General features: G+C 44.4%; 1 protein-coding gene across 1 annotated transcript in view; it reads left to right on the top strand.

The window, feature by feature from the left end:
* The window catches only part of GFRA1 (GDNF family receptor alpha 1), a 192,706-nt gene extending 173,220 nt beyond the window's left edge, over nt 1-19,486 (top strand). The window contains exons 8-9 of the mRNA XM_063102837.1: nt 18,089-18,142; nt 19,261-19,486. Of these exons, the coding sequence (XP_062958907.1) occupies nt 18,089-18,142; nt 19,261-19,416 (210 nt within the window). The 3' untranslated portion in view covers nt 19,417-19,486. The remainder of the gene's footprint in view (nt 1-18,088; nt 18,143-19,260) is intronic.
* Nucleotides 19,487-24,913: the final 5,427 nt, after the last annotated feature.

Raw genomic sequence — 24,913 nt, 5'->3', positions numbered from 1 at the left:
AAGCAGCTTGCTCAGTGATACAGGAGATCTGAGCCGAGTCTGCATGCATAGCCTTTGGAAGAACGCTTCCTGCTAAAATCAGCAGTGCAGAGGTCTGCTGTCCTTCCCCCTGCACCCCCAGCAGATGTATCATTTTCTCTGGGGTCAGACCATGAAGCCCTAAGGAATTCACAGCAGGGATGCTTGGGGCATCTCTGTGGGCTGGGGAGGGGGCAGAGGCCTTGAGGTGGGCATCTGCTTGGAGCAGAGAACCTGCAACATTCACTGGATTTCAGTCTAGGTCCACACCTTCCCGGCCTCCCAGCAAAGCCTCCATACCTTTTCTTCTCCTCCCAGAGTAGGGTCAAGCTCATAGAAACAGGCTGAGCACTGTAGGGTGCAGCCCAGTGTTGCCAGATTTGGTAGGAGGTGGAACACAATCCCATTTAACTCCTATGTATTCTGCATTAGACTATATTGAAAACAATAATCTGTATTTAGACTGCCCCCCTCCCCCTCCCCCCCACTGCCCTAGTACCTCATCAGACCCAAACTATTTCCATTTGTTCTAGAGAGGGTCAGACCAGACCCAAAATGATTTTGCATCTCTTCCCAGGTGCCAACCCCCCAAAGCCTAGATGTGGCAGGAAGGCAATTATCCAAAGCTGCTACATACCCAGGGCTCCACTGGCTGTGACCAAGTGAAAATTTTAAGTGTTGAGTTTTAAAAGGAAAGCTGCCAATGGGTGTTCTGTAAATCATTTGTGCCAGCAGACTGACCCCATTATGTCAGCTAATCCTGGAAATACAGGAGGTAAATTTAAATCTTCTAGCATGAAGCACTTAATCAATATTCTAAATGTTTTTCTTACAATTTATGCTAGCAGAGCAATGGGGTACTTTGGTGTCCCGTTAATCTTCCACCCAAGAAGAAGCACTTGATTGCTGGTCCAGGGTGGTGGGATTTGCACAGGTTGATGGTATAGGAAGGCAGCCCTGGAAGAAGGAAGCAGAAGGGGAGAGGTGCTGATTTCCACGCCAGGCCCCTGGCAAAGGGAAAGACCTTCCCCCCTTTACTTACTCCGCCCCTCCCAGCAGGGTGGGGCTACCCTGAGGGCACTTTCCTTTTAACCTGGGGCTGAGTTGGTTTGCTGGGAAGACCATGAACTTTGGAGCTGGCTGGACCCAAGTGAGAATCCTGACTCTACACATGGCTCTGTGACCTGGAGCATCTTTCTTACCCTCTCTGAATCTCTGCTGTAAGACACCACTGACCACTTGGGATGGCCATGAGGATTAAAGAACAGTGCAAGTATGCAAAGGGCCCAGCACAATGACCAGCCAACCCTCAGCACTCAGGAAGAGGCCACCACTATCATTGTGACTGGAGAGATGTTTTAGAGCTTGAACTCTGGACACTGGGGCCATAAAGGAAGGCTATTCCCAGGGGCTCTGGGGTAATGGAGGAAGAAGACAGAGCTCTTTAGATTTTGCTTTCTTAATTTGTCAGAAGGGTTTGAACCAAATGATATCCTGCCAATTCTGAGATGTGGTGACTGTACAGTCCCATGGAAAGAGGGGAAGGGGTGGAATGTTCTTTGGACACCAGACCAAAAAGAAAGGGAAATCAAAGGCCATAAAGAAAGAACCAGATCTTGAAGGATTAGAACTATTCCAGATTCCATCTTTCTGTGCCCCGAAGGCGTCTCCAGGGAGCATTATTCTAATAATCAGCTTCTTGGAGCCATGATATGGAGCTTCCACACTAGTCAGATCATGGCCTAGCCTGATCACCAGAGTGAGACTGTCTGCCAGGGACCGTTGCCACCTCTGTTCAACCAATGCTGACATTGGGAAGAGGTGACACACTTGTTAACAGCAAATGTGCTTAGTTGCATAAAAGATGATGCTTGAGAACTAGCTCTGCCTCTTAGCCTCAAAGACTAGGACTTTGCAGGTTTCCCTGCATGTGCACTCCACGGTCCTGTTATTTCTTATTATCTTTAAACTCAATTACAAGATATACCTGTTTATATACACGCTATCACCTTTTAGACTCACCTGAAGGTGTTAATAGCATGTAGAATCATGGGTTCAATGTACTAGCTCTCTCTCTATTAAACTCAATACATAAATATTAAAATTAATACATAAATATTAAAATCAAAGCAATAAAAATGTTTGTATGCTGCCTAAAATAATGTCATTTACCACCAGTGGTCCCCAAACCCCACTCTGGGAAACATTACAAACAATCTAATCCTATGACAGATCCCAGGACAATTTACTTTGATAACTTGCCTTGCCTTAGCTTTTTATGGTTTGGCATTAATTAAGCAAATTCATATTCAGTGCTTCCCATGAGTAATCCTCACAGTGACCTCATGAGGTCAGCACTGTTATTATTCCCATTTTTCAGACAAGAGACCAAAGGCACAGAGAGGCTTCACTAGGACAGGAGACATAGCAAAGTAGCATTTTCCTTCCTCTCTCTGCATTTTACATGGCTACACTGCATTACCTAAATCTTTAAACATTTTGTTTCTGGGTAACATTATTCATCACTATAGATTAAATCAGTCCCTAAATTCTTGCTGAACATCTGGCAGATTGAAGTGTCAGACTAGCATAAAGAAAACTAATGACGCCTATTCTGACACCAACTGCTGTACTGCAGTACAGCTCAATTCTGACGCTAACCACCCAGAGTCAGTGTCAGACTCCACAGATTAAAGGCACAGTCCCCAACAAGATTGCCCTCACTTCAGATGCCAGTTGCACTGTGGGAGTTCCTAGGGCACCCACACTTCTGACCAATTGGTTAGAAATTCAGGGGTTCCCATGATCCCCTCAAGAATGACTCATAGAACTCAGAAAAGTGCTATACTTATGATTACAGCTTTATTATAAAAGGTACAAATCAGGACCAGCCAAATGCAGAGATGCATAGGGCAAGATCTGGGAGGTCTCCATCAGAGAGTTTCTGCACCCTCTTCCTATGGAATTAGGGCATGTCACCCTCTTGCCACACTGACCTATTTACCATGCAGGAAGCTCCACCAAGCTCAGTATCCAAAGTTTTTATTGGGGTTTCATTACATAGGCAAAATTAATTGAATCATTGACCATGTGGTGAATGCAATCCTCAGCCCTCCTTTCCAGTCCCTGGAGTTCAGGAGGTCAGGCTGACCTACCATGGCTCGAGGCCCCAACGCTGTGACCCGTGGTTGGTTTTTCTGATGACTATCCCTGCTCCTGAGTCATCCCATTACCATATACTCAGGTATGCTCCAAAGGTCTCATGAATAACAAAGACACTCCTATCACTCAAGAAATTCCAAGGATTTAGAGGTTCTCTCTCCAGACCAGGAACAAAAGCCCGTCAAATTCTTTATTATACAACAATGCCTCATCAGAGTTGGTTGTTTCAAAATGTAATTTTAATTCTAGAGACACATTGGGAAGCTTCTCATAAGGAAACTGGAGTTGAAAGTTTGAGCATAGGCTCACTTCACCATCTTCTAGCCACGAAACTTTGGGCAAGTTACTTATCCTCTCTGCCTTGACTTCCTCTTCTGTAAAATGAAGATGACAGCAGAAGAGCTTCCTGGGGTGTTATGAGGATTAACTGTGTTTTTGCGTGTAATGAATGCATGCTCAGAGCAGTGACCACTTCACGGATAGTACTGTACAAGTTTTTGTTGGTTGTAAGTTTCAAGGGGCTTTCAGCACATGGATATCCCTGGGAGCCACCTTTGTCCCACCTTCAGTAACAGAGAAGAGGTCTGAGGGGCCAGGCTGAGTTATGGATTCCTTTATGGGCTGTTTTTCAGTGGGCTTTCTGATCTAGGTGGCTGTGGAGTTTTGCCTGTGTAGACTTGTTATGGATAAGAAAAAATGATGAGGCCTTGTCAGAGTGGTAGTTTTGATATGTAGTTTAGAATCACATAATTTTCCATCAGAAGTCACTTACTTCTCCCGGTATTCTTTGCTGAAGGTAGACTGCACACCCTTATGCCAACCCTGGCAATTTCAATAAGGATTTCTTAGGAACCTTTTGGCTTTGAGTAGAACAGTTCCCCAAGTCAGACTTATTCAGTGATTATTCAGAATGTCAATAGTGCAGGCACTATTGACATTCTGGCCTGCATAATTGTTTGTTATGGGGGCTGTGCATTGTAGGATATTTAGCAGTATCTCTGGCCTCTACTCTCTTGATGCCAGTAGCACCTTTCTCCAATTGTGACAACCAAAAATGTCCCCAGACATTGCCAAATGTCCTCTGAGGGGCAAAATTGCTCCTGGTTGAGAATTACTGCCCAAAGCAAAGGCTGCCTCAAAGACCCCCTCTTCCTTTATACTAACAAGGGAATGGAGGTGTTTGAGAATCCTCCCACTTTTCTTCCTCCTTGTATGTAAGGAGCACAAGGAGACATGAGAGCAAACTGGTTCATTGGACCACATCTTTCCTAGGTGGTGCAAGCAAGAACAAGAGAAGGGTGTGTGGTTACCACTTGTCTTAGTCTATTTAGGCTGTGTGGCTTAAGAAACAGAAATTTCTTTCTCCTAGTTCTGGAGGCTGGGAAGTCAAAGATCAGTGTGCGGGCAGGCTGGGTTCCTGTCGAGGGCCCTCTTTCAGGTCAGGTGGTCGCTTTCTCTCTGTATCCTCACTTGGAGGAGAGAAAGAGCTCTGGTGTCTCTTCCTCTTAGAAAGGCACTAATCCCCATGTCCTAAAGTCCTCTACCTCCTCATACTGTCACGTCAGGGGTTAGGGCTTTGACATATGAATTGGGAAGGGACCCAGACATTCAGTCCATAACACTACTAGACACCCAGTTTGGGAAATTTCAGTTTTCCCAAGGCAGCACTCCCCTCGGTGTGGCATCCATGGATAGCATCGTAGGTGATGTTAACTTAGGCTCTTGAGCTGGCTCTCATTATTCAGGGACCTGCAAGAGTCTGCAGCCTTTTGAGGTCTCACACCATCGCCTTCTTCTGACTGATGTTTTTACCCATCCAGCACTCTGGGTAAGTACCCGGCAGGTGACATCTGAAAGGACACTCTTGCCAAACAACCACAGTGAATGGAAATGTTTATAGCAAACCACAGTCAACTTTCTCACACATGAATTTGAGGATGGGGGAGCTTTAGGAGAAATGGGATCGAGCAGAATTGAAAGACTAGCTCCGGATAGATACGTCAGTGCTGCACCCTCAAAACATGCGCTCAGTCCAAATGGTTGTGGCAACACGGGGCCCATTGCCTGGGCCTTTTGTGTAGGAGGATGGTCTTGGACTGCATGTTATTTGTGGTATTTGGGTTATGGTTTTGGTGAGGTTTCCATCATTTCTAGCACCCACTGTTACTTTTGTCTCATAAAAAACAGAAATCCAGATCTTGGCTACACCTAGCATTTCCTTTGCACAATGGTCTTCTGCCCAGAGTAAAATTATTTCCCCACTCTGAGAGAAAGGAATTGTGATGGGGGGGTCCTCCCTTAGCAGCAGTGCTAGGCTGTAGGGCCCCCCACCCAGGCTACTTCTAGGCCCTCCTGGAAGCCTCATGGCAGAGTTTTGGACCAAGCTATCAAGTGGCCCTGGGGCCCTGTGTGGTGGGCTCAATTTTTCCTACCATGGAGACACTGCCAGTGGCCTCCTTGGATTTAATCTTCCTGCTTGCAAGTGCCAACAGATGAGCTCAGAGGGAAGCTGCATCCCAGAATCCACCCATGTTAGCCCTGGGAGAAAAGAGACTGTTGTAAAAACACTTTTTGAAATAAGTGCTTGTAGAGCGTTTTCATAGCCCTTCAGCCAGGAAAGTGCTTGAATTCAGAGTTCAAAATTGTGTATTGCTCTGTTAAGGCTGCCATGTAATCCAGTGTGCTGAAATACATTTTCAATTGTGTATTCAAACCTAATTAGAAATGGAATCATCAGGGTATAACTGGTACCAAACAACAGGACTTTAACCTTGGGGGCCTGGCTTCCTGGTAGGTACATATGCGTATCACACCACATCATAGATATTGAACATGTAAGTGGCAGCTACTCAGTAACTAAACAGTTAGCATTTTAAAAATATCACTTATGGGGAGATGTTAAGGGGGAAAAATTGCTGTTACCATAAGCCTTCCTTAATCCCCAGGATCCTGCTAAGTATCACTTGTCTAGCCTTTAAACACGGGAAGCTCTGACTCTTGGTTAGTCTCGTGTTCAGAGGGACATGGAGAAAGGCACCTCCCATGGGGGACAAGCTGTGCTGCCAGCCTGCAGACATCGGGTGCTGTGCCACCTTGCTGAAGCAGCAGTTATCAGATTGTGGACTTCTGCAAACTTAATTCAACTAATGATTTCTTCGTGATTGGCATGTTTGCGTTGTGGCAAACTTTGGTTCAACATATTGTTAGGATACATAATACTGTAATTTAAGATTATTTTATCAGCAGTAAAGGGTTTTTATAATTCATTTAAAAAGTTGTAATGGGCTTGGGCATCTTCAGTCTAGTTTAATAATATAGCATTTTATAGCTGGCTGTAAAATTTCAGATTACGGTTTTGGCGATTATGCAATTCTATTTTATAGTTTAATAATTGTTCCAATGAAGGAGAGTGTAAAGTTCCTAAAAACCAATTTAATGACTTAGAAAAATAGCTTTTATCAGAATCTATTGCACACCTTTAATGAACACAGATGTCACCTTTTCAACAAAGGCAGGTCATGGGATCTATTTTTCTTAACCACAGTGTAGCCAGATGCCCTCCAAATTGAGCACACAGTGCCGTGTCTCTGAATTATAATCTCTTTCTCTTTTTACTCTTTTATCCCTAATCTCCAATAGCTAGAATAGGCCCATTTGCCAAGCACTAGGTGAGCACCAGCTAAGCCAGAAGAACTTCTGCTCAAGCAGCAATAAATTGGTTTTCTCTTGAGAAGGTTTTTCATTTTATAGACAGCCTCTTGATCACACTGCCTCAACCCCAGATCCTGACTCTAATAACATCTCTTATCAACGCCTCAAATAACTCATACTTCACCATTCTGTGAAGTGATTGACACAAAGGGGAGCCCTACATTATAATTTAATTATATACTATCATCATGAGTCATGAAAATGTTAGCACGTAGCACCAGGGAGAAGGCACGACCTCATGTTGTCATTGGAATTGTAGTGCGTGTTATTATATTTCTGGAATTTGTCCGAGGTATATTGTCAGACAACTAAAGCCAACAAAAACAGTGGCCCCGGGCCCGGCACTCAAGCAGGGTCACCACGTAGCTCATGGAGCACACCATGGGGAATTCGGTCCCAGGATCCTTGAGTGCAGTGTGATTCTTGGGCAGACCAGCTTGGCTCAGCGCCTGTTTCTATTACACGGGAGTGGCAGTAGTCAGAGAAAGTCCCACGAGACTGGGCTCTTCCTCCTCTGGGGTGCAGTCCAGGAACATGGGGGTCACAGCCCCTTGTCATTATTGCTGCCTCATGGCAGTGGCGCCTTTGACATGACTGGTGGGCAGGCTGACTCTGAATTGCCCACCTGGTAAGGACACCAGGGAGAGGTCACCTGCAGTGGCTAGAAGCCCTCTCTTCCATCACCCTGAAATGACACGGGCCTCCTCTTTTCTGTCTCTCACTCAGTTCGCTAGTTATGTCACCCATCTTTGTCAGCTGGGCTCCAGGGTATTTCTGGTTAAAATTTGGTGTTGTTTGGGGCCGAGCCCGTGGCGCACTCGGGAGAGTGCAGCTCTGGGAGCGCGGCAACGCTCCCACCACGGGTTCGGATCCTATATAGGAATGTCCGGTGCGCTCACTGGCTGAGTGCCGGTCACGAAAAAGACAAAAAAAAAAAAAAAAAATTTGGTGTTGTTTGGGGACACCTGTTCCCCAGGCTCTCCGTGCCTGCCCTGCTGGTAACGTTTGGCAAGGTATAGTCGTCGCAGCAAGGATGGCACAGCTGGAAGGCATTCTTGTTGCCCAGGACAGGCATTTTCTCGGGCTCCAGCTGCTGTCTCTTCTTATTCCCCAGCCCAGCACCTGGCGCCCCGTATGCTAGAATGGGGGTGAGGGGCAGGGCTTAGCGATCCTGTGGTATGGAGGTATCACCATCATTTGCTTTACTCCTTTATGACACCCACTTGAAGATAACGTAGCTTAAGCAAAATACTGCATTGACTGTGCCAGTGTTTGACAGCGATCCTGCAGACAATAGGATGGTTAGTTCTTGAAGTTGCTTTCCTGAGAAAAGAGAGGGTCGTGTGTGGGATGCTTTAGGATTTGTCTTAGGAGGAGAAGATTCTGAAGGGCCAGGCTTCTTGCTACAATAAAAATCAAACCCTCCTGCAGACCAAGATGGAGAGTAGTTTAATCTCTGTGATCCTGGGATTTATCATCCGTAATATGAGAATGCTGAGCATTACTGCCGAGGAGGGCTGTAATAATCAAACAAATTAAAACCCTCCAGCACAGTAACTATTTTTATCATTATTTTTTCCTCCTGCATGGTCTTTTGCTGACCATGAGATAGGAGGAGCTTATGCTGAGAGGGCATTCAGTGACCTTTACCCCAAAATTCAACTGAGAAATGAACTTGGGCATCATACAGCCTGTGCTATCTTGAGAATTAAGCCTTAGGTTGAACCAGTTGTTTATGATCACCCATTCATGATGTCTTCTCCTAAGCATCTTTTTTACCATGTTTCTCAAAAAATAAGAAACGACTTAAGGGTGGGGATGGGAAGACTGGGCCCCTCAGTGCACTCTGGGAAGAGCCATTAGGCCACCTGCACCTGTGGTCCAGGGGGCAGTGAGGCCAGCCCATGAGAAGGACAATAATTCAGCCTTAGGACAATTGCTTAACCCAATTGCTGGGTAATAAACATGCTTAATAAAAAGGAATAGGACGTCTGCATCATGTTGGCTATAAATATGCTCTCTTGTTCTGGGTAACCTATGAGAATACCTCTGAGCACACTTAGATCACATACTATAAATACATCCAGTTTCTTGTATCCCCTACTGACCTTTTATCCTTAGGACTTGTAACCAACTGTGCTTCCCCCGAATAATAGGTTTTGCCTTGTGCTTGAACCATGGAACTCACTCATGTGGAAGAAAATGGCTCTGGTTCTCTTGTGGGGTGAAATTCAACCAAAAGCTTTCCTCCCCTTCACCCCTTGTATTCCAGGTCCCAAGAGGAGCCACACTCTGGATAAGAATGTCTGGAGAGGAAAATGGGATGGTAGGCACTGGGTAGATATTTTGGGAGTTTCCCCCAGGGTGGCTGTCTCCTCTCTGCCCCTTAGCTGCAGGGACCTCAGGTATGACTAGAGGCACTCACCTCCAGGGCTCTCTGGGGAGCAGAGGTCACCCAGCCTGGCTTGACCTCTGACTTCTGACAGCAGCCACGTTTGCAGAAGTTGCTCCTGGTTTTTGCAGGGAGGCGCGGAGGACCCCCTTGTGCTTTGTACCCTGTGTCCGCCACTCCGTTGAGTCTAGGCTGTCCATGCTGGCTGTGTGACCCTGGACTTGTTACTGCACCTCTCCGAATCTTCCTTAGCAGCCAGCAAGATAACAAGAGCTATTACTTGTTGATTTAAGGGTTGATGTAAGGATCATGTGAGATGGTGGGTAGAGTGTCTAGCATGGAATCAATATGGGTGCGGTTTGGACTGGGTTCAGCTCTCAGCACAGTCACTCCAAGCTGTGGAAACTTGAGCAAATCACAACCTCTCTGAACGCCTGTTCCTGATCTGTGCAAAAGGGGAGTGTTCCCCTCAGAAGATTGTTTGCATCCTTGGGAGTAATTGGTAAAATGCAGATGGGGTCATTGTCAATGGAGGCTGTTAGTAATGGTCACAGTCACCAGCACTGGTAGCCTCCCTGATTTTCCTGCATTTTCTAGAATATTTTTCTCTGTCTACTAAAAGCACATTTTTTTTTTATTTAAAAAAATTGTTTTGCTTTTACCTTTTTTTTTTGTAGCACCAACAGTACTCTATCTTCTGAACCAGAGGGTGAACAAAAACCCCTGGTCCGTTATGTCTCCAGCCTGTGGTGTTTTATATTAGTTACCACCATAAGTCACAGAGCCATTACAGTGCTGCTCTGAGCTGCACATAAACGCACAGGAGAATGGGAGCCTTAATAAATACTATCTGATGGTGATGAGGGTGCATGTCTGATGAGATAGGCTTCGTGCACTTCTCATCAGGGACAACAATGAATCTCTTCTGTTGCTCTTGCGCATTTGCATTTCCAACTGCATATTTTGAGAAAACAAATGTTTCATTTTGGAACTGTCCCTACTAGTTTCCTTTACAGCGTTAATGCTGAATGTTCACAGTATCTCCTACCCCCTACTCCAAACCAAAACGTTGTTTGGCATCATCTTATTGTTAATTGGGCATAATTTTCTAAAATACAGCTCATAATTGCTTCTTGTCTCAGTACTTTATTAATCAAGCAAGTTAACCATGAATGAAAACATACCATTCTCTGATATATTTTGCAACCTGCATTTGTCCCAATGTGGGGAAAAGCAGAAAAGACGTAAGATGATCCTGTGAAGTTATGAAAAGAAGAAAGCCCGGCTAGGGCGCCCCGTTAAGCTCCCTGCTGTAGACAGAGCCTGCACACAGCGCGCCTTGCCATCCTGCCATTAGTGTTAAATTACAAGTGCAGGGCTTCAGGCATCCTTTTATGGTGTGCCGGAGACTGACAGGGAAGCCCCAGGGACTGCTTAGCTAATGGAGGACTGTTGATATATCTTACTGGACTGTGTCTCTTTCATTGCATTCATTTTTAAATCCGAGGAATCACAGAAGATCATAAGCGGGTTCTCTTCAATATAATGTTCACAAGCCAGATTAGCCTCAGGTTTTGCATTTTTTCCCACCCCTTGCCCCAATCCAGGAATTACCAGGGACCACAGAGGAGCTAAGAGATTGTCAACAGCAACTTGAATTTTAAAAGGATTTCCATTTAGATTATCACATTTAATTCTCACAACAACCCTATGATTTAGACACTAGGGAAGGGTATTAGAATCATAGCTGGTGGTTGAAAAGCCAGGACTAGCACCTTCCTAACCTATGTTGTTTTTATCATACCGTATCAATTAAGCCGGGACCAGGAGCAAGTTCTAAATTAGAGTAGAAGCTCTCTTAATTGACCCTCATTTAACCAGCTCACCACAGAAGCCAACCTGTCCATCCCCTGCAAACATGCTGGCTAATGCACAAGGCCACTGAATGCCCCAAGCCAGCAGGCTTCTCTCTCTCTGCTCACCTGTGCCCTTTGCTCTCTCCAGTTGAGACGCAGGCTTATAAGCATCAAGCATTCGACTTCAAAATGTTCATGGAAAAATAGAATTAAAAGATAATATGAATCTTTTTCCATGAACTTTTTGAAGTGCCTTCATATTCGCAAGCCATTTTGTGCTGGTTGTATTTGGTATTTTGTTAACATCATTTAATTAGATATTACATGAATAATTGAAATAGGACTACACCAAACAAACAAACAAACAAAAACCCCAATTGATTTAATGAGTACTGAGCTGAATATACAGGAAAAGTAAAATTCCTTTAAAAAAAAGCTTTTGGATTAGGTGTGGGCAAGAAAACTGTAAAAGACTGAGATAAATTATAAAAATATGGAAAGATTCTGCACTGAGATTCCATTGAGGGTGTCAAACAAATGTCACTCCTGTTTTAAAGAAATGGTAACTGGGAATTGTAGACCATGAATTGTAAGTGTAGCTTATGCAAAACAAGCCAGGGAATTCCAATCAGTAGACTCTTTAAAAAGGGGGTGGGGGATAGGGTGGCCTTGGTCATGTATTCAAAAATCAGTGAAAAATGACATTTAACTTTAAGGTTTCATAAAAATGTGTTATTTTTAAATGATTTTGCCATTTCACTTAATTTCTCAGTTGACCATTCATGGGCCCAGTCCACAATCTGTTCAGGGAATAAGGTTTCTACTCTAGACTTAGCACTAATCTCAAACGAAATTGCACAACTCTGATTGCCCCATGGGTGCCGGGATTCTAACACCTTCTGGACTCCAGAGTATGTCTCCAGGTCACCTTCAGGGCTACGACCTAAGCACACACATGCCCAATCTGGCTTCATCTCAGTTCATTGCACACGTGTGGTGTTGGAGGCCTCAGCTAAACATAGCCCAACCACCTTCCTCTAGGTAAAGGAGTGTGACCACAGGTCCCCATCTTATGACCAGGCTCAACTTGCCCAGACTAACTAAACTTGACTCCCCTGGGTCTTCCTGAAACCTGTGCTGATTGAAATGGCTTAAGGCCTTCTTGGAGCTTAATGTAATGAAAGTCTTTTGGCTGATGTTCAGGTAATATGGAAACTAAGTGTCCATAGAGGAGACCAGATAGTCCCAGGCTCAGTAGTCGAAAAGCCACCCCAGGACTCCAGCCAGCTCCTTCTCAGAAGGACACTTGCCCCAGCTCACGCCAGCTCTCCTCACAGCCTTATATTCCTTCCCTGGCCTGGGCCAGGGTCCCTGGGATTTGGCAGAATTCAGCTTGGAGGAAATGGATCCCTTCTCTGCTGAGCACAGGCTCTGCAAGACAAACACCTAAGCCCAGGGCCTCAGAGCAGGCCTTATTCATGCATCCACTTGTTTTAAGCAGCTGACTTCACTGCGCATTATTCAGACCAGTGGTTGCAAGTGGTTGTGACCAAGTTAGTAGGAAAAGCAAATCACCAGGAAGGTGAGTTTCAAAGTAGACGATGGCAGGGATTTTAGAAAGGTTGGCTAACTGCTTGCAACCAGACCAGCAAGAAAACCTCTCCTGGCTCTCCGAAAAGTCAGTAGGCAAAATCCAAAAAGCTAAAATGATTGTAAGGAGCCAGAACACTGGGCAAACCACCATTACTTAGCTTGATTCACTAGCAAGCAGCTTCTTTTTTTCCAGTTTTTTTTTTTTTTTTCTTTCCTAATATGCAAAAATTACTCTGGGCAAATATGTATCAAGAACATAATAGAATTGTTATATAGCAAGTACTTTTCATAGAAGTCTATAATCAAGTGAATTTATTTGATTAAAATACACTGAAAAATGCAAACTCTGAAGCAGGTTCCTCTGCTCAGTTTCCCTTTGGAATTAGATGCACACCCTTCTTCATATATTTTGTCTTACAAAGAAACACAAGATATGTAGATTTAAATTGAGAAATGAACTTTTGCTTGTGGACTATTTCAGGAAGAACTCATGCAATCATTTTCCCCAGCAAAGGTCCGATTTATGTTGCAGAAAAGACTCGTATGCTAATAAACTGCTATTGACAACTGTGATAGATGCAGCTAGGTACTTAGTGAGTGCTCGAGAGCAAAGTTGATTGCATTTTACAGTCTGTGTATTTCTCTGTTTATTGCTTGTATTCTGTCATTAAGCAAACAGGTTCCTAACATTGCGAATCTCTCTAATCAGTAAAGCAAGAGAGAAAAGAACCAGAGCATCATTAATTATGACTATTTGGCTGCAGCCTGGACAGTCTGTTGCTATTGGATTGGGCAACTTCCTCCGGTCTTATTTTCTGGAGGTAGGGCAGAAACTGGCTTTTCTTATGCATGGAGGAGAGCAGAGAAATGTTCCATGCCCTGCTGGCTGACAGCTGCCCAAAAACCCGAGATTAAACACTGGCTTCTCTGCAGCCCCAGGACTCCATTTCTGTAAAGGCCAGGCTCCGAGCGGGTGCGCTTTTAAGTCTCCAATTCCATAAACAGCAAGCACGCTGCTTACAAGCCTGACCTGTCTCCAAAGCCCGGGGAGAGCCTACTATGGGCAGCACCCATGTGGGAACTCAACTGAGAGCAACAATTATGTGTGCGCCTGTGTGTTCTGCACAGGAAAACCATTGGCACCAAGGCAGGCTTTTTGAATGCTAATCACTGGGGTGAAAAGCAAGAGAGTCACACTCTGACTCCAGGTAACAGAGGTTAACGGCGTTTAATGCATTTATTAACCCTCTGGTGCCAGGGACTGGTGAGGTCTGGCCTTGCAATTATGGTGCCCTGGAAATTCTACTATGCAACGTGCCTGGACTTGCGGATTACCGCCAGTGACAATTTTACAACAGGAGAGTGACAGCTACTGTAGGGACGAGGCTTATGAAGTGCCTAGAGGACTAAAGAACAGGCTTCCCTGGTTTTCCAGAACATGAGGAAGGCTACCGGTTTGTAGACAGGCTTCTCCATTGTGCTTTTTATCTTCCCTTTTTCAAGATGAAAACCTCAAGGTAATATGTTTTGATGGTGTTGTTTTTCCCAACTCAGGGTCAGGTGGCTTCCCCCAAACCATTATAACTATGAATTAGATGTTAGGGAAATACTCTTCATAAAAGATATTAAATAGTTCATTTTCAACATACTGTAACAATGGTTCAAATTGACTTTTAGAAAAATGAAATATACTCTCTTCTTTATCTCTTTTTAAAAGACATACCATATTTTAAAACTTTAAACTGTAAGGTTTTGTGTCTGGCAGGTGCAGGCTGGGTAAGTTCTGTGTTGGGTCCCTGCATATCCCATAATGATCAGGGCTGCCGGGCTCACAGACAGAACCTTGAGCACTGTGCCAACACTCCCATTATCACACCTTTAGCTTTACCGGTTTATAATTTAGGGATAAAAGGTGATCTTCCAGTTTCTAACTTACTTTATAACTTACAAAGTCTCAGAAGATTTTTAATTTTAATTTTCCTGGGCCCATCCCAATTTTCAGCAGCTGAGACGACATTTAAAGTATGTAAGTTCTCTTTGTGATGGCTGGGAATAGAGGACGCCCTGTAATTTTATCTGTTTGCATTTATCATACCTGATGAGGCAGACAGTGAAAGCTTGATGATGTTTTCAAAAATGCTCAGGATAAAAGCCTTTAAAATGTGGAAATAACAGGTTTCTCAGGCTTCTAAAGTGGATTTTAAGACCCAGATTTTTTAAAGTAAATTCTGCATCTGCGTAGGTGGGTTTCAGACCCTCAGTGGTCACTGGGGGTTCATGCTGAGTATAGGACTTATAAGCATGCAGCCAGCCAGACATGTCCAGGTCTACGCCCCAGGCCCTGCCCACCCTCTGCAGTTTGCACACTGTTAGAGGCACTGGACATCCAACCTGACGATTCTCTGTTTGTAGTTGACCCATCCAGTCTTGGCAGCAGACCCACCCTGGCCTACATCTTGTTCGGTGAGAGATTTAAAAAGATTTCACATCTGTGTGCAATCCTTTGATTCCGTCACCCATGTGCCACCTGCCATTATAATAACCAGTAACATTTGCCTTTCTAATCAGACACACAGACTGTCCGGTGGCCCATGCTAGGTGTAGGTAAAACTCTGGGCTACTCTGCTGTGCCTCTCCAGTCATGGTGGTTTCCTGAGCACTCAGACCTCTGTGTAGGAAGCGTGTTAATACACTATGTAAGCAGAGTATTTGGAGGCCTGCGTGTGCAGACTGCTAAGCCTCTGGAGTGCTGAGTGTGTCTGTGGGTTGGGAAGGTGTTTAACAGGAGAGAAGGTGTTTTCTCAGAACACCTGTAGGGCCCTGGCTACCTGTTCTTATTGATGCAGCAGTTCATTCAGTTGTGCCAACCAGAATGGTCCTCCAGGCAAGCCGAGCTTGGGGGCTGCTGCCTCCAGCTGTGGTCAAGCCAGTGGGACTACAGAGAAACAAGTCCTGAAACTGACTGATTTCTTTATATAGACGCCAACAGGATGTCCACCTTGGGGAAAGAAGAGCCCAGGGACTTCACATACTTGGAGCTGGTCTAAGTGCATTTTCCTGTGTGATTGAACAGTTGTCCCAGCCATTCCCAGATAGATGGCAAGAGCCTGGGAATTTAGATTCATGAATATCGACCTGGAGGAAGGCTTATAAATCCTGTATGCAGTGTGAAACCCTCAGTGACTAATGAGGGTCAGAAATCTATGTATCTGTGCAGATAGGGTCCACTTAAGAAAATCTGTTAAGATAGAGGCCTTTTCTGGCTCTCTGATAGAAGCCCTTCTACAATCATTTAATAATGGTGGGATTATACTAGCACTTCGACAGGTTCCTGAAGTATAGCTAGTGAGTGCTGCAGATTGTGTATACAATGAGCAAAACTCTGCCTGCTGGTGCTAATCATACAGAACAAAGTAGGGAGAAGCCCTACCCAGCCCTTAGAGCTCTTAGAGGCTGCTGTGGTCTCAGACACGAGGTTCAACTTAGCTGTGATCACAGCGCAGAAGCAACTTGAGGGTATAATGTGTCCTAGTCTGGAAGTCACGCTGCCTTCTGTGTGCAATTTAGTGAACTTATTAGTTATGCAAAGGCCCTTAGCAAGGGTTTATGTCCTTTGTAGATTATGGCCTAGAAAAGAAAAGGCAGAATGTGATGTTTTAGGACCATTTTGGTATCTGGGCACAATTCCAATCTTGAACAGAAATAAACCACGTAAAGTGCGACTCATTATTCTCTGTAGGAAACAATGCAGTGGAGCAGATTTGCTATTGATATAGATTAAAAGTAGCCTTTTGAGTCAGGTTCAATTCCTCTTCCAATTTCACCTCTGATCTTCTTATACATAACATTTAGTGACCTTTCAGCAGCCCAGGGATGCTTCTCAGTGTCTTATTCTTGATTCGTGTTTAAAGGTTTCTATTTCATATTCACAGCTGGCATATGCAAACATAGGTAAAGATTATGATGCCTCCCAAGTAGCATTACGGTCAACAAACTACTCCTCAGGTGAATATGCTATCATTTAAGCCTAGCATATCTTCAACGAGTTGCAAAAGTCTTGCAACAGGGAACTTTTGCCCCACACAGTGATGGTTGCCAGATACTCCTGGATCAGGTGTGATGCTTAACCAGGGCTCATCCTGTTGCCTTCCTCTGTCTGTTGGTGCCAAAGGGCTCCTCTTGCTGGGGGCAAGGAAGGGCACTGTGGAAGAAGTTCTTAGTAGGGATCTGGGAGAGGGTAGAGCCTGGGAGAAACACTGGGATGCAGGAGGGACCAAATTTTAATTTACGAGTTGAAGACGGTTGGCCTATATCCTGACTCTACAAGTAGATTGCTGTGTGACCCTGGATAAGTCACTTAACTTCTCTGGGCTCTCTTTTCCTTTGTAAAATGAAAGGGTTGTACTGGCGTCAGTAGTCTTCACAAGTGTTTTCATTATAATTGTTTGAGTAGTGCAACCTTTCCTTCAACTAAGTTCTCAGGTGGAAGCCCAGTAGAGAATTGTTCCAGGTGAGAGGACACAGGGAGTTAAAAGCCATCGCAGCTCAGCCCTCTCATAAGTGCCCTGGAAGCATTTTTAGAGTTGCTGGGCTGAGGACCTGTAATGCCTTGCATGATTCCTCGAGGGTACCCATCTGAAAGGGTTCCTGCCTTGTGCCTTAGCCCTCAGACAATGAGTGTTTAGTCACTAGAGGGGAGCCCCAGTGAGCTCAGGGATCACATCCTTTCTGTTCACCACCACATGCTCAGCACTGGAAAATAGTAGGTGCTCAGTGTTTGTTGACTGGAGCAACGAATAAACAAATCAACAAGCAAGTTTTGGGAAGACCTGTCTCTCTTACTAATAAGTGGAGATTTTTATTGCAACATTTTTAAATAGGAGGAGGCATTTTCCAAAATTTCACATTCAGGAATATAAATGAGTGATCACTTCAAAACTTTCTCTTTAGTAACCTAGTCCTGTGCTGCCCCTACAATAGGCACTAGTCATAGGTAGCTATTAAACCTTTGAAATGGGACAAGTCTGAATTGAGATGTGCCATGTCAAACACATCAGATTTTGAAGACTTAGTATGAAAAAAAAAAAGTAAACTATCTCGTTAATAATTTTTATATTGATTACATATTGAAATGGTAATATATTGGGTTAAATAAAATGTATCGTTAAAATTAACTTCACCTGTTATCTCTTTATTATGTGGCTACTAGAAAATTTTAAGTTATGTATGAGGCTCACAGTTGTGGCTCACGTATTGGAAGGCACTGCCCTAGACAGTTGATTAATGGATTGTCAGTAATTACTCTTCCATATTATGTTTTGAGGATTTTTTTGGTTTGTTTCTTGTCTCTCCTCAGGCACAGAAGCTGAAATCCAATGTGTCGGGCAGTACACATCTCTGTCTTTCTGATGTAAGTTATGTTTCTTCTTGGGTCTCCCTGCATTTAGAAAGACATAGCCTTTGGGCCCCTGGGGCAGGATATGATGTAAAGGGCACAAAGACGATAGGATTTCAAGCCCAAAGAAAGTCTAAGCCACCTTCCATGTTCATCTGCCCTTTGAGCAAGGTGCAGAGATGGATCCCAGAGCACAATGTGAGAACTAAATGTGGGGCCCGGGATCTTCACTTCAGAACTGAGCCTCAGCGCTAATACCACGTGCAGTGCCATGTGAGACTCTGTGGTCACAGTCTCCTGATCATTTGGCCCCACAGAAGCTACACAGCTCTCAGTGCTCAGCTACCTGTAGTTCCTCTGACCTCCCCAGCAACCCAGAGGTAGATAGGGCAGGCCACGTGACTCTCCACAGTCACGGGTGCAGAGATCATTAATTCTGTTGTGCCAGTCCCAGGTCATTGTGTGAGGATGTGACATCTGGGATTGAGCGAGTACCAGGGATGGGGACAGAGAAGAGCATCCTGGGAAGGACAGTGGTGCTGGCTGGGAGTCCCGAAGCCTGGGTTGTGGTTTGGGCTGTGACTGACACGCAGGGCAAGCTCCTGGCTCCCTCTGACTCCTCATCTATAGAATCTAGGGATGAACTGGCCGATGGAAGGAAGGGCTTGCTCTGCCCATCTCTCATGCCACTTGTGACCCATCTCTACGTGGACCACTACTTGATTAGACAAGTTTTCTGTGGTGCGGGGAGACAGCGAGCATTCCTCGTCAGCCGGTGGTCTCCAGAAGGAGAAACACAGCTACTGGGGGACCTGGGGAGAGGAGGTGCAGCATGGCGGGGATCCCTGAGCTCAAATATTTTCCCCAAAGATGAATTTTAATAATCCGTCACGGAGGATCAAGCCGTTAGCACTGGCCAGTTTATCAGAAGTATCCTGGGCTTACCCAGGTTCATGGTTCCTTCCCATAAAACTACAAGTCAGTGAATTGAAGCCTCAGAGGGAACCTCTTGGGTCAGCTTTGGGGAGCAGGTCAGCTCGGTGTGAGTGGGGCAGAGAAACAGTGTGGTGAAAATGTGCTCTGATAGAGTGAATTCCTACAGTGGGTGGTAATGGAAACGCTCTCTCTTACAGCATGGTTATGAAAAGAACGGCCTCGCTGGTCCTTCCAGCCACATCACCACGAAATCGATGGCTGCTCCTGCAAGCTGCGGTCTGAGCCCGCTGCTGGTTCTCGTGGTAACTGCTCTGTCCACCCTAGTCTCTTTATCTTTGGCGGAAACATCATAGCTGCATTTAAAAAACAATATGGACATGTAAAAAGACAAAAACCAAGTTATCTGTTTCCTGTCCTCTTGTATACCTGAAATTCCAGTTTTAAGAGCTCGGTTGAGAAACAGTTCCATCCAGATGGAACTTTTTTTTTTTTTTTAAGAAAGTTTCTTGCCATTCTTAGGGGCTTCTGTGGAAAACCTGATGCAGTGCTACATGCCAAACATGAAAGGCTTTGGGACATGCTGTATTTTAAAGGGACAGTTTGTCAATTTGGCCGTAAAGCATACTGGGGCCATGCTTTTCATGATGATGATGATGGTGATGAGTTTATGTTTTAACTCTGGCCTTTACTAGTGAGAGGAGTTAGTATTTCTAAAGAATCTTCCATATCTCCTGCAATGGCTTTGATTTCTAATGTCATAAAACGACAGCCGAACATGGATGCCAAGCTTTTTTGCCACCAGGCAAAGGTTCTCATCAAGGGTGGACTTTGCAGAAACAAGCTTGTGCAGATGTTCACCTTTATATATGAACTAGCATTTTCCAGGCTAATGTCTATGGACTGGAAACAGTCCTGCACTCGCCTACAAAACAAAAACCACCTGTCACATCCACTGTTTTTTTAGTCAGAATAGAGAGGGAAAGCAGGTGGGAGACTTCACAGTACCGTGATCGTTGAACAACATTCTCCTAAGCCTTACCTGAGTGGAAGCCCTTAAACGAACAGGAGTCAGATGTAGCTGAAGTGTCACTCTAGTACTCTTTACACTTAGGAGGTTATATGTAGAACAGAAATTTTCCTACTAAATGATTTCAACTATTGGCTTTCTATATTTTGAAAGTAATGATATTGTCTTCATTTTTTACTGATGATTTAATACAAAATACATGGAGCTTGTTTTCCTCTCCTAAGTAGTGTTAGCTCTGATATTAACTTCATGAATACAGCTCTTCAAAAGCAGACGCTGAGGAGCCTCATGCTTTAGCAGAAAGCTCTGCATCACGTTACTGTGGACAGGCAGGAGAAAAGAGCAGCAAAGAGAGCTTGCAAAACCAAGCGTTGTCTTTTATTATTTCTTGAAATGCAAGCGTGCGTACCTGTGAGGAAACTGGTGGCCCCTTGTAAACATTCCGCAACATCTAATGGCACCCTTGCCAGCTGACACAATCTAGTACCTTGGTTTTCATGTTGCCTGACAAAGGTGATCAGGACAGGGGGCGGGGACATGCTGCCCTCTCTTTTGAAGCAAATCCATGCTAGGGTACACAGTTCTTTTTCAAAGGATTGTCTTTACTCCCAGTGGGTCTGAAGGTTCTCGAAAATCTGCTTGCGTCTTGTTCTTTGTCCTCCACGACAGACTGACTAGCTATGTAAAAAAAGAAAGGTGGGTGGATTGAGAGGGTCAACATTAGGTGTGGGGAGATGAGTTGGTTGGCACAGCTGAACACAACAGAACAGGACTCCATGATAAGGCATCTGGCTTTGTTAACTGCACGTCACCTTCCATGGTTCCCTTCCTTGGACCAGGGGACCCTAAAGTGCACTTTTGAGGTCTGGTTTAGATGATGAGATTCAGAATCTACCATGGTCAAGTGGCCGTGTTTCTCCAAAATGGATAAAGAAGAGGAAATTGTACCTTAACAGAGAGCCAGGGACTGTTCGCTTTCTTCCCACATTGGAGGAGGGGTTGGAGGAAGAAACTCATGGTGCACATTTCATGCTAATCCCCTTCGCCCGCTAATGTTTGCCTTGTAAGATTAATCAAATTACTGGGGGAAGGGGAGGAGGAAATCTATGAAATCCAAGATAAAGGCATAGTCTTTTAGCTCTATTGGTGTTTGAAGTACATTTAAATCCAAATGTTAATAAACACAAATGTGTAATACTCAGTACTGGCTTTTTCACTTCAAAATGTTTTCAGGAGAAACTCACCAAACACCCAACTTTATTTGATGAGTGAAAAGTTCCATAAAGACTCTTCCTTTGAATAAACACATTAAATGTGTCAAAATATTTGGAATGCCAGTCATCTATGAGAGCATATCTCTTACAGAGCATATTTTGTTTTAATTAAGGTATCTCTGTGTATCTACACTGGACTAATTGCATGGGGGTCTGATTCTGTGTGATCCACTGTAGAAAGCTATTGATTACTTCTGCAGTAAACAGCAGCTCTAATTAGCTTGAGATGTCCAAAGAGGAAATGGGAGTCCTCAGTGCTAACAAGGGCAGCCTTCACTGAGGAATGCATGGATATGCAACACATAAATTAAATTTTGAAAAGCCTCATCTATCACCAACAAAGATCTCATTTTTCTTCAGAGATAAAAGCATATCAGAGTTACCAAACCCTCAATTTGAAAATAACTTGCTGATTAAATAAACAAGGGGGAAGAAGGATTTTGTTCGGGGATAGCACGTTAGAGAGATTCTTATAAAATCCAGCCAAGTAAGTGTTTCTGCCTTTCAGTGATCTCAGTTTAACAAGTGATCCTAAAGCCCTATCCTTTACCCCAGGACTGGAGCAGGCAAATGATTTAAATCCTCGTGGAGTGCTTAAAAGCAGAAAGGATTCACTAATTTCTTTCCTTCAGTCCCTTTTGAGCCTCTTGCAGGAAGCATCTCGTTGTAGTTGATTCCGACAAAACAAAAATAATAATTTATGTACATGTAGACCATAACTCCTATGTCAAGTCTGGTCATGCCCTTACGTATTTCAGAGAGAAAGAAAAAAGGCAGTATGGCCAAAATGATTAGAAGCACATTCATTTCACTTTGATGTTGAATATCTTTGACTGATATATGTCTGAGTATCTTTTTAATAGAGCACACAGAGGAAGAAGTGCACAATATAGAGAGGGAATTCAGAATGCCAACTGAATATTTATTTTTTCACATCTGATTTTTTTTTCAAGCCTCTAATAGAAAAAGTATAAGTTGAGAATGACATAGGTTATTTTTCATTAAGTATAACAAACTGAATCCAGTGTGTGATAGGAGTGTGGTTTCCATTTAATTTATTTTTTAAACAATTATCCCGTGGTAAAAAAAAAAAAAAAAAATGTCTTAAGACATTGCGTCTTTGAGTTCATGGAATACAGGACAAGACTCCTCCAGAGCTGCTGTGGCCTCTGATGTGGTCTGTGCTGAGACTGTTCCTATCTTGCATACGCTCCAAGGATGGGTGGCTTCCAGCTGCCTCCCGTCTCTAAATCAGACACTCCCAAACACTCCATTTGCTGTACTAGGAAAGTGGGGGCACAGAATCATCTTGGAGTCAGTGTAAAGTGCTTGGGAAAAGAGATGTAAGAGCAGTGGGAGTTTATATAATTAGCAAATTATTTTCTTAGAATCCAGCATAAATGTATTCCTGTTGTTATTATTTAGAAAATAGTGGCCTTGGAGGAGCTGTCTTTTGGAAAAATAAGTTTGCATTCGTGTAGTTAGACATGCGTGACTTATTCGAATCAATAAACCATGGGCCAGAAAAGGGCCGTGTAAATGGGTTTGCATCTTCTGATTCTCTTATGACGCTGGTCCTGATCTTCTGGTTTCATAGTCCTAAGATCTTTGTTGCTCTCGCTTCTGTTCTTTGTTAAAGCAACTGAGACCAGGTGAGACCCATCCTTTCAAGATAGACCAAAAAGCAGCGGCAGCAGACGGGAGTGAATTACCACTGACCCGGGCACAGTGACGGCAGAAAGGCCCATTTGCATCGAGCTTGGACAGTTTAGAGCAAGGAAGAAAAAGCAAGGTGTCACAAGAGGCCACGTGCCGTGGGCGAATGCATGGTGCCGTCAGCTGATGTTCTTACTGATCAGGGCAGGAAACTTCTTCTAACCAAACAGCCAGAGTTCCTTGAATTCAGCAGCAGTTCCTGTACAGAAAGGAAGCCAGAGCTCATATCTGGATGACGGTGGAAGGAATTTCTTTTTAGAAATTCTAAAATAAAACAGCTGGGGATTTGGTTGGATACCCTGGGAAGCTACATTTCTTCTCTCATCCCTACGATAGGCATCTCATGTATATGTCTGACACCTCTTGACTTTGACACAGCTTCTCAAGTGACCCTTTGTTTTAAGTCTATTGTCTAGAATTCTTTGTGACAACTGTGCCTCAGAAAAATATCTCACTGTAGAGGCCCTAAAGCTGTGGGTGTTGCCGCTGCCTCCAGCCTGGCACGTGTTCAGGGGGACATTTCATTTCACAAGAAGAGTTGTCTTAAGGTATTGGCCGATTCAATCTCTTTTTTATTGATTATTGATGCCCCCACCCCCATACTTGTTCTTTATTGCCTAAGTGTTTCACAGGGTCCCTTCCTATCAGTTCTTCATCCTAATCACTCTAAATTTAGTCCTACCCAAATTAATTCTTGTTCCATCAGATGCCCATTTTTTTTTTGAAGATAAAGAGGCATCTCTTGGCAGCCAGCTGACCTGAACATGATGCTCATTCACAAGTAGGACGTTCATCTCCCTAGCCCTCCCCAGGGCTCCCTCTTCTTGTCTTGTCCATGACACCGTCACTGTGCACCCCTCTGTGGCCCCAGTGTTCTCTGATGAGCTTCTCCTCCTTTCTGGAGACAATGCGGGGTAGTTGTTCAGCGGGATGCACCACCTGCACTTCTGATTATTCTGAGACCCAGCCCAGAGGGGTGGGGAAGGCACACAAACCCTGTTTCAATAAACTGCCTGCAGAGAACCACAGCCTGCTGATCGTCACCGAGGCCTCAGCCCCCTAAGGTCTCCAAGCTCATTTGACCAGCACAGCTGCGACTTCGGCTGTCTGCCTCTGGCAGGTGCCAGTATCAGCATCTTGTCCCACTGCCATGGGGAGTTTATTTTTGCTCAAGGGCAGCTGCTAAGCCCAGCACCAGCATCAATAGAAGGGTTTCTCTGATTTTCTTCTCTTCATCCCAGGCTGGGCTTTCTTACCAATCCACAGCTCTGTTTCGTAGAGAGTGCCAGGAGAATGGCCAGAAATCATCAGCCTCTGTCTTAGTTTTGACATCTCTTCCTGCTTGCCCAGCCTTCTCTAGCAGAAAGCATGACCCATAGTAGGTTCTTTAAAAATGCTGGTAGAATGAAAAACTTGGGGACATTAAAGGGCTTCGTTCTGTCATATGGTAGTAAGAACTGGCCTATTTCCATAGTCTGACTGTCACTGAGCTGTCTTAACACTGAATTTGTCTTCCTGAGATTAATGAGGGTAATTTGGGAGGAAGGGTCTAAGAAAGCATTTGGATCAAAGCACTGCCCACTGCATCCCCTGTGGTGAGATAACAACTAGCTCTTGTCCCAGGAGGCGTTAAGCGTGACCAGCCCATCCCAGTAGGCGCGCCACATCTGCCAGACAGGACAGGACCCAAAATGGAGTTGACTTTGTGGGAAATCAGTCAGTGAGTTCACTGAGGTTTTGATCTGCCTTAAGCCCAGGATGCTGTCAACAAATAATGGCAATTTCACCTATCCCAGACCAATCCCAGGGATGGCAACGTCTCCATCTGTATCC

Source organism: Cynocephalus volans, chromosome 7 (genome assembly GCF_027409185.1).
Source record: "Cynocephalus volans isolate mCynVol1 chromosome 7, mCynVol1.pri, whole genome shotgun sequence".
NCBI classification, from domain to species: Eukaryota; Metazoa; Chordata; class Mammalia; order Dermoptera; family Cynocephalidae; genus Cynocephalus; species Cynocephalus volans.
Note: the sequence above shows the minus strand (reverse complement) of the source record. Positions and strands in the feature narration are given on the sequence as shown.